Source organism: Rhopilema esculentum, chromosome 4 (genome assembly GCF_057945365.1).
Source record: "Rhopilema esculentum isolate cy_ngs chromosome 4, ASM5794536v1, whole genome shotgun sequence".
Taxonomy (NCBI): Eukaryota; Metazoa; Cnidaria; class Scyphozoa; order Rhizostomeae; family Rhizostomatidae; genus Rhopilema; species Rhopilema esculentum.
The window spans coordinates 7,308,180-7,318,022 of record NC_142818.1 but is presented as its reverse complement, the minus strand read 5'-3'; the positions used below and the strand labels follow the sequence as shown (position 1 = coordinate 7,318,022).

Sequence of the window (9,843 nt, the reverse complement as noted above, 5' to 3'; positions counted from 1 at the left end):
TGTGTATAGGTAATTCAGGGTTTTTATAGTTATATGCTTTAATAGTATTCTCTCGATTGTAATTCAGATTTGATTTATTATAGTATCTTGAATTTGGCTCAAATTAGCATGTGAGCTAGCAATAGGCGTCAACCTTAAATAAAGAAATTTTTATTATTATTATTATATCAAATATGCAGTCTGTCAAAAGTCATTTCAATGCCTCGCAGCTAAGGTGTTGCCATGAAAAATCTAGATTTCAGGAGAAAAAAAGAACTGACAACACACGCCATCACAGGAGTATCTAATTCAATTTGGCAATCCAGAAATTCTGAAAAACATCCAATAGATATAAACATCTTTAAAAAATTCAGTGTATTATACCAAGTCTTGTTTTAGGCGAAGAGCTAAAGTGATTTGAGTTCGGTGTTTAATGGCAACTTTCCTTTCAGGCCTTGTGCCTATTTAGAGAGTCTTAATTTTTTATAATATCTTTGCATTAATGATAACTTTCTTTAGTTCTGTACATTAATGTAACTATTTTCATGTACGTAATCTAATGCGGTGTTCTTCAAGACTCTTGCCTGGGATCATTGCTGTTGTGAGTGTACATTTACTCTTGCTATTTTCCAACGAAGCAAAGTAGAATTTTTTGCTGCTTACACAAACTTATTCTACGAATCAAGAAATAGTAGTTAGGGTATGCATTTGAAATTTATTTTAAAATGTGTATCCTAAACGTAAAGATTTCGAGAGAACAAAAAATCTTTGAATGTAGAAAAGGCTAACACAGTGATTGTTGCTCAAAGAAAAAAAATTAGAAAAAGGCGAGCTGTTGCGTGGAAGCAACTCCAGAGTTCGTTTTTGAGAAGACGTCTGTCGATCATTCTGACAGTGCAAAAAAAATTAAATGTTGTTGTCCAAATATACCTGGCATGAAATAAAAATTTTGAATTCTTACTTAAATACTTATTGAAAATACCTAAATCGCCAAAGCATCGTATTCCTAACCCATTTCAGGAGAATTTTGCCTTTAGACACAACAGAAATGTATCATGGATATGCACTTTGTTATGGCTGCTTGGTCCCTTACACAACTATTGCCTTCCCCCCTACTTATCCCAGGCTGAGTGACCTAATGGCTTTCTGTTAAAATAATCGCGAACAACTTCCAGGCATGTATTTGAAGCTTTCATTTCATATACTGAAAAGTTGTGGTACATCTGGATTGCCTTAGTGGAAAGAGGGAATTATTTTTCTCAAACAGAAATCCTAATCAATAGGTCTATTTTTAAAACGAAATTCAAAACGGTAATTTGAAAATGAAAATTAGGAAGTGATAGGATTTAGGATCTTTTGATCGTTCCGAAGAAATATTACTAGCAAATGAATACAACGCATTACAATTAACAGCTAGAGAACAGTTGCTTCGGCAAAAACTTCAGCAACATCAACTGAAATTGACAATTTTTTTAGCAGAAATGCAACATATTAGGAAGTGAAAAGCAACATCGTTGAGAGTTTCACCTTTAATACCAAGTCTTTAAGAGTTGACAGCAAGAACGATATTCTTTGAAACAATTCAAAACTCGATGTTAAAGATTTCCCCTTGCAAAAGAAGGCACGAGCTTTAAACAGAATAAAATATAGCCTTTCAAATGAAATAATTGCAATTACGTTCTGTTCGTTTGATAGTTGCCAGGCGTTTCTTTTCAAACGTAGATGAAAACGCAATAGCTTTGGAAGAGCGCATAAACAGTTTGTTTAAAAGCCTTTTTCTCTTTGAGTATTTCGTTATTTGCTTACGACGTGTAATTATGTTGAGACAAAACCCTCCACCTGAAATGTTGGTTTCAACATAAACAGATGCAAAATGATATAACGGTATGAGCACAATATCAAAACAGCTAGCGATTTGATTGTCCACCTGAATGCGATTAAAGGTCTAAGCTAATATTGTTTACAAGATCGGATGTAATCACAACGTTACCGAAAGGCACTTTGGATAGTTTCGTGGCTTATTTTGAAGTACTGTTAATCCGCACTTCCATCAAATCTTTCTTAAGTGTATACACTCTTGTTTTTTATGCAGATGTTTGTTTAAAATCTTTAAATTCAATCAAGCAGAATGTTGTGACCAGCATGTGTGTAATTCCCTAATTCAATCAATTTTGTATTCTCTTCTACTTACTTAATTTAAAAATTCATACTCGACCAGAACAAATAATAGAGAAAAGAAACTAACAAAATGCAAAGATGAGAAATTCTGAGCCTCTCTGTCATCGCTCAACGTCTCAAAGAAGATGCGAGTGAGGCGAAGAAGTTTCAATTTTTTCAGAAGCTTCACAATTTTCTAAGGTTGCTACAGAAACATTGATTCGCACCATAACAATAACAAGCAAGCTCCAAGTGTTTTTTTTCTCAAATTTTTCCCAAGTTAATGGAAAAGGCAAGAATTTTCTTTCAAAAGTTTTAATTTACTAATGTAGGCTAGGCTAATGAAAATATGCGTAACTACCAAAGAAATATATATGTAAATACATATCATACAAAACAAGAAACGAAGATAAATTGTATGTTGAAGAGATAAAACTATATCGACATTACAACTGGCAAGATGAACTGTCCTCAAGTTACCTGGTTATGGTGTATAACAGAAAAATTAACTAAGATATCAACGTAGACAAAATAAGCAAATAATAATAAGGTATAATTGAATGCAATACGAAAAACAAACAGATGTTGTACAAAAAACTTGAAAAGTAGAGGGTAAATACATTTTATTTAAACTTATCTTCTATAAAGTCTGCTGGTTGCAACAATTTATAACTTATCGTGCTAGGAAGTCTTTTGTTTCATTTGTATCTTACAGATTCAACTGTATCATTTTGTAACCTTTAATTCTTTGTTGTCGAGGAATCATTTACTCCAAACGAAATGCCAAAAATGACCGTGGTAACACGTAGACATGTACAACCAAAGCAAACCTATGGCCGTGAGCGCTATTACAACAAAATCTGAGCCTTATCGACATATAGTTGCTACCAACTACTTTATATTCAAATAAATAAATCAAACATAAAACATTAGAGAAGAAGAAGGCGAATGTACAATTATGCAATTTTCTACGATGGATTTTCAGCTTTCAAGGTATCTACACTTTTTTTCTGTAAAAACCAGATAATTTTGGTCGAGGCCCGATGTCATTATTCCTTGGATAATTCGAGTCTCGGATTTACTTAATTTCGTTCTTATTTCAAAATTGTATTCTCTACATCTATTTACTTTTTGATAGCTCGTCAAAGATAGTTTTGCATTACATTTCTAGTTCTTACGCTGCTTTAAGTGTTTGTTAAATCAAGCGTAAGTCTTCTTATGAGTGTTCTTTGTAAGAAAAAGAATGTTAAATCACAATCAGAGGTTCTTGAAAATTTATAGCCAGAAAGACATAGATAAAAATTTTCTTTAGTAACTAGCCATCATAATAGAAAGACCATTCTTTTATTATCTCAACATCGTACCAAATACGATAACAAGCTATACATCACAGATTGCAATAATTAATTCTTTTATCTTTGGTTCCTTTTTATTTCAACAGAACCGCCGCCAATTTTGCATCTCAACTTTGCAGAAACGTAATTCAATATTTTTTCAACTACAAGATTTTATCACAGAAAGCCCCATTAAAAAACAGAAATGGGAGAAAACTTTGTTAGATAATAAAAAAACCTAAAAATTTGGAAAGTCGCATTTCAAAACTAAATTACATAAATGCATTAACAATTAATCTCTTAAATAATCAAAAATTATAAGATGGTATGAAATGAGGAAAATTTAAGTTTCTTTTTGCGAAAAATGTCAAAAATTGAGACTAATGATCAATTGACTTTTAAAGGTTAGTTAAATGAATAGTCTGCAAATGCCACTGTTATATGAATCAATGTAAATTTCTCAGCATATAATTTGAACATAATGATGTCAAATAGAGTATTTGAAGCTCAACTGCTAATGCTTTAGTAAATAACCTAGAACAAACTTACAATTGACTTAACAAGATAAAAACAACAATTGGTTTGTCTTTCGTGTTTCTCACAAAAATAACGTTGATTAAAAAGCTTCATTTGTCTATTAAACATCTAAATTAAGTGGTGAAACATTTTATGTGATCCATGGTATAAACAATTTATTGCTGTTTTACCAAAAATAGATACCAGTTTAAGAAACAATAATATTTATAAGCGGAAAAGATCGAGTCAAACCACAAGTCATTCTTCTATAAATTTTAGTTTAGGCTACGCATATTTTTGCTTAAAGAAGTTGCAAGAATAGATACACGGTTGTATTAAGCTCTTTCATCTACAAAATGTGTATTATGTCATGAAAAACTATTTCCGTTTGCGTAATTTTTTTCGGCATTAGATAAGTATTAATTAAGATCAGTCAGTTACTAAAACATATTTAAAATTGTGAGAATTGATTTGTGATTGCTGCATTAGAATTTTATCCATATTTATCAAATCCAAACTTTTTCTAAATATTATTAATATCAGTGTTCGTGCGAAAATTTCCCTTAATTTTTTGCTGCTTGAGGTAAGCTTTTGATTTGACGCTCTAATACTCCATCTATCATCAAAACGAACGCAAAAATACACAAATCTTAAAGGACAGCATTTCAGCGTAAAATCCGACAGTATCAAATCAAAGGATGCAAGGTGGTCGAAACATAAAAAGATTGTTTTCTCAATTTGCCTACTCAAGAACATCAAGAACGTCGTCGATTGGTCAATGTAGGACCAATAAAACACGATTTTCATTCGCTCTGACCACTTTCAATCCACCCATGTTTACTGCGAATTCTTGCCCATCTTTTAGTCGTTAATTAAATTTTTCTTCTCTTTGGAGTGCTGCACCAAAAATGGTCTGTAATATGTTTCGAATAACCGGGTCCGTAGAAAGAAAAATGAGAGTGTGTTGGCATTCTAAAAGACCAACAGAATCTTACATAGAAAACTTGAGTAGTCGGTATATGCATCTTTGAAATCCCATAACATATGACAACTTAATAAATCGCAGTACCAACGTAAGAAAAGCATATTGTTCACCCTTTACTAAGAATATCACGAATGTATATTCAGACCATCCCGCACACGTTTAAGACCGAAAGCAGCATTACTTAATCGGTTAATAATAAAAGCAAGATTCTTGAGAACGAATATCCTTGCTTCATTTAAATAAACGCATACGACATTTGTAACTATACAACTCATTACTTTGTTAATCAATGGTTATTATGAAATGCGTTTTCTAATATCATGAGCCAATAAACTCAGAACATGTCGGTTTTGGGGACATAACAGGAATTGGATTAGGATCAGGAGCTACGAGATCAGGATATGTTATCTTTGCTGCCGTGGATACAGCCTGGCTCACTCTTATCAACGATATAATCTAATACAGTTTTCTAAATTGGTCAAACACAGCCTCGGAGAGAAGATTGATTTCCACAGTAAATAACAATCGCACGCTGAATGAATGTGGGATATCACACAGATGTACGGGACTATTTTCTTTTATGATTCAAGCTGGGCCTCACCCGGATTATAGACTTTATGTTATTAGAAACCCCCGCCTGAAAACCGCGAGAACCCACCTAACGGGAACAAATTGCAGATTCTTCATCCCTTTATGTAGCAATAAGTTTGGCTTTTCCATAGCAATAGTGATAAGGTTTTGCTGAAAATGTAGGTCCCGAAGAACACCGGGCTTGAAAAAACCAAAACAAAAAATATTTCTATAACGGCTAATTATAGAATTTACATTGAGCTCGCTGAATAAATAGAAAACCAAACCGGAGTTTTACCTAGCATAGGCTTCTTGAATGGCACCGAGCATTCATTCTGCTACATTTCAAAGGTAGTTTCATATAGTTTATCCAATGCCAGGAATTTTCTGTACTGAATACCGTCACCTTGAACGTACGAACCTTCCTGAGAACAAAAACGCTCAATTCTTTCAAGATAGAGAACCATAATTGCCGACATGAAGAAATTCTAATAAAGTAGCCAAAAATGCTAGGCCAAGCATGCTCCGGTTCCAGTAAAATTCAGAAAAGTGTTCACCCTTTCTGTAGCTAGTGATCTATGGCTGTCTAAGCCTTCTTTAAAGGTGATAAAAGGGACTGATTAGGTATTGTCTTTGTTTTGAGCAAATTATGCTTCTACATTTACATTGTCTAAGCTCTATGTTCTTGAAAGCAAAATTTGATAGCACATTTGTTTGCAGATATCATTAGCAACTTCAAAGCATGTAAATTTGGGTTCTATCTAGAGCTCAATGTTAAAATATGACGTGGTTAATCGAATCTAATCTCTTCTGCTTATCAGCTAAATGAAATTGCTACGGAGATGAAAGACCAACCAAGGATCTCAGAAAATGCAGTGAGATTGTTTATCAGATTTGGTGGTAGATCTTCGCAAAGGATTTCCTCGCTAAATGCCACAACGGGAGTGAAAAATACTTGTTTCAATTAGCGCTGGCCTCCCATAAAGGAACAAGTAAATTTTAAAAAGCACGCTATCACTGAGATTAGCTTGAAGACTGTCAGTGGCATCTAATATCACATTGTTTCAGAAAGGAAAGTTGAAACTTTTCACTTATTGGACGTTATCTGAGTTATAAAAGGGATCTTTTTTAAATAGCCAAGTGTATTTATAGCTGGATTAAGCATTGTGGAAAACAATACTTGACTTTTGGGGAAAAGATTTCTTGATTTGTCCTTATGAATACAAAACTCTTTATCAAAGGTCTATATTTTGACAAAAGATTTAAAAGTTTAAAACATAGTTTGAATTTAAAGAACTTAAAAAAGGTTCCAAAGCAAAAATGACAAAATTCTGTTACCATTTCTAGCAATTGATCAAATCCAAGATAAATTCGTTAGAACCAAATCACCTTGACATGTTTATCTCTGATTGTCGAACACAGCGCATAACATCACATTCTTAATTCATTGATTGTTTTTTCAATCTAACAATTTTTATTGAAATTAATTTACAAGTTACAAGAAGATAAAAGCTCCCATTTCAATTTTTCCGTTTCCTCTAGAATGGAGATATTATCTCCACAGATTCCCGTAATAATCTAACGGAGAAAGCAATGTCAAATGGAAATTTTAATTTCAACTGGCTATGCGTCTTTAATCAACTAGCAGGGTAAGCAAAGACCAGGATGCCTATCTAACTTAGTGTCTAACAATAAAAGTCTGGTTATAAACGTCTTAAAACTGCAATGGGGCCACCAGGAGACAGGAAAAAAATAATTATAGTCCTAACCCAAATTCTTATTTGAGTGAAAAATTTTTATTTTTATTTCTTTCGATTTTAGCTTTTCAGAATCTGTCCAAAAAACCAGGGAGACATCGCAAGCTATAATGTCAAAGACTACCATAACTGCATCGGAAGAAAAGTAGATATGGTAGCACCAGAAAGTAGATGGTTACTTTGAATACCAGAAATCTAAGCAATATGACCAGCCTCTTTGTAAATTTCTCTTGTATATAAAGTTAAAAACTCCATTACACTTTCACAAATATCGTAGATTATCATTAGACTTTCTCGGCTCGAAATATAACCCCTAATACCTTGATCAATCAAATTACGTCACGGGCTGAGCGTTATTTCTAAACAAAAAACCAAGTTTTTAGCATAAGTATGTAACTATGGAAGACTCCATTTTGGCTACTTTTTCAAAAACGATTGCATAATTGAAACTGAATGAGCGAATAATTGACGAAAATAAATTGACGCAAAAAACTCTAGACAAACTCTCAGTTGTTTACGCAGTACCTTTGGTTTTACGCAGTATCTAAAATATATGCCGATCCTCAATTAGCACAAATAATAGTTCTTTCTAACAGTGTATGCCTTGAGCTACGTCATCTCATACCTTGCTTTAAGCAGCAGACTGTCCTGCGCTTTTTTGCTTTTAACAAAATGCATGTAAAGTGTGTTTAAGCTAAATATTGCATCAACAAGATTCTGCAACTTGAGATCAGTGAAGGACAGAAGAAGTTTAAAAATATCGGACTTACGGATAGCATCCAGTCTACCAGTCTCCTGGAAGAACTTTTTACCTGCAAAACAAATGACATTTGCTGTCAATGGTTTTGTCAAACGTTAGAAAATTTACATATAGAAAAAACCCGATGCATCCTCTGTTAAATAAGAAAAACATGACATGCAGTGGCAAACTTTTTTTAGTCCCTGAAAAGTCTCTGATATCTAAATAATTATAAAGAAAAACGTAAAAAGAATTTCGACAAAAATCCAGTTACATAAACATGTCAGCTTTTTTTAACTACAAAACAGAAATTATAACTGCTAAACATAAAGTTAAAAGTCACCGAGGGAAGCAAAGCAGGCCAACAGCAAAATAGCAAATAAAACTAGTGGGAAAACTGCAAATCTAAACCCACCTAGGGCAAAACTGCATTGGCAACAGTAACAACGTAATTTTGCGCAGGGGAGGGAGAAAAGTAAAACTAATTTTGATTAATTCTTTGTACTTTGCTTTAAAGATGGGCGCAAAGCTGTTTTGCTTCAGGCAATAAATTGATGAGCAAAGACATTTCTATATCGCAAACTAGAGCAGAGAAGCTAAAAATTGAAGAATTGCATAGAAGAAGATTGAAATGTGCCTCGGATAGTTATTGGTTTCCAATACTATGTTATATATGTTTTGTATATGATAATTTTTTAATGGCCTATTACAAAACTGCTTTTATCAACGAGTCTCATGAAAAATCTTAATCATAGTATTTCAAGCTAGCGATTACTTCGAATTAGTTTTTCACACACGTTACACGACTAATTGACGATATTCGACTTTATGTCATTAACCAGAACGTTGCACCAATCCCATGGTTGTACGCTGCCAGTATTCACAATACTAGAAAAAACAGCCTCCTCAAAACCATTTTCACAAAACGGTTCTTTTCAAAGGAAAACCAAAAGATAAAAAGTAGCCATAAATAGCTGAATTCACAAAAGGAAGCTAATCCCATATAGTTATTATTCAAGCATCAAAAGACATTTAACATTGAAAAAAGAAGAGAACGATAAAGCTGTCGTCACCAAGCCACTGTATTACGACGCAAAGGACACATAATTGCTACTTTAAGGAAAGAATGGGTACCAATTAGCATATGTAATTGTTAAACATTTCCTGACTCACAGCAAGTAATGAAGCTCATATATAAACTGCATACAATAAATTTTATTAGTAACTGAAAAAGCAAAGCTATGACCAAAGAAAGCCGAGGTAACATTTAAATACATGGAGTGACCAAAACAAGATTAATTTCTCGAATCTCAGATTTTTTATTGTTTGCATGTAAGTTTTTATCTACAAAGTATAAGGAAATAATTAAGGAAATTTTATCAGGTTTAGGCAATAAGAGGATATTGTAAAGGAAATTATACCGTTTGGTAGTTACAAATATTTAGGTATTGCAAGGTATTAAGGATTAATATTTTGGTAATAATGTATGACAAATTTGTCTACCATTTCAGGGATTGAGACGCGGCTTTTGCCATGAAACTAGCGCACCAATTTAAAGCATAATTGAAATTGCTTTTAAAGGTTCAAATAGTTAAGAAGTTATTCAAATTGTTTTTAGATTTTGACTACGAAATGTAAAAACAGCCGTGCAAGTCAGAAGATTAAACTTCTCAATTTCACAATATTTTTTGTACATGATATTTTACCCAAAGGGGTTTGTAAGAAGACTAATTCATTTTAGAATACTTTTTCGTCTTGTTTATCGTCATACTTCAGTAAGACTCTTTAAATTAATTCAGTAAATAT

The 9,843-nt window shown here is 32.9% G+C and overlaps 1 protein-coding gene across 1 annotated transcript in view; it reads right to left on the bottom strand.

Moving 5' to 3' along the window:
- Window positions 1-9,843, bottom strand: part of LOC135691087 (uncharacterized) — a 52,730-nt gene that overhangs the window by 27,347 nt on the left and 15,540 nt on the right. Inside the window, exon 5 of the mRNA XM_065208839.2 lies at window positions 8,069-8,110. Within this exon, the coding sequence (XP_065064911.2) occupies window positions 8,069-8,110 (42 nt within the window). The remainder of the gene's footprint in view (window positions 1-8,068; window positions 8,111-9,843) is intronic.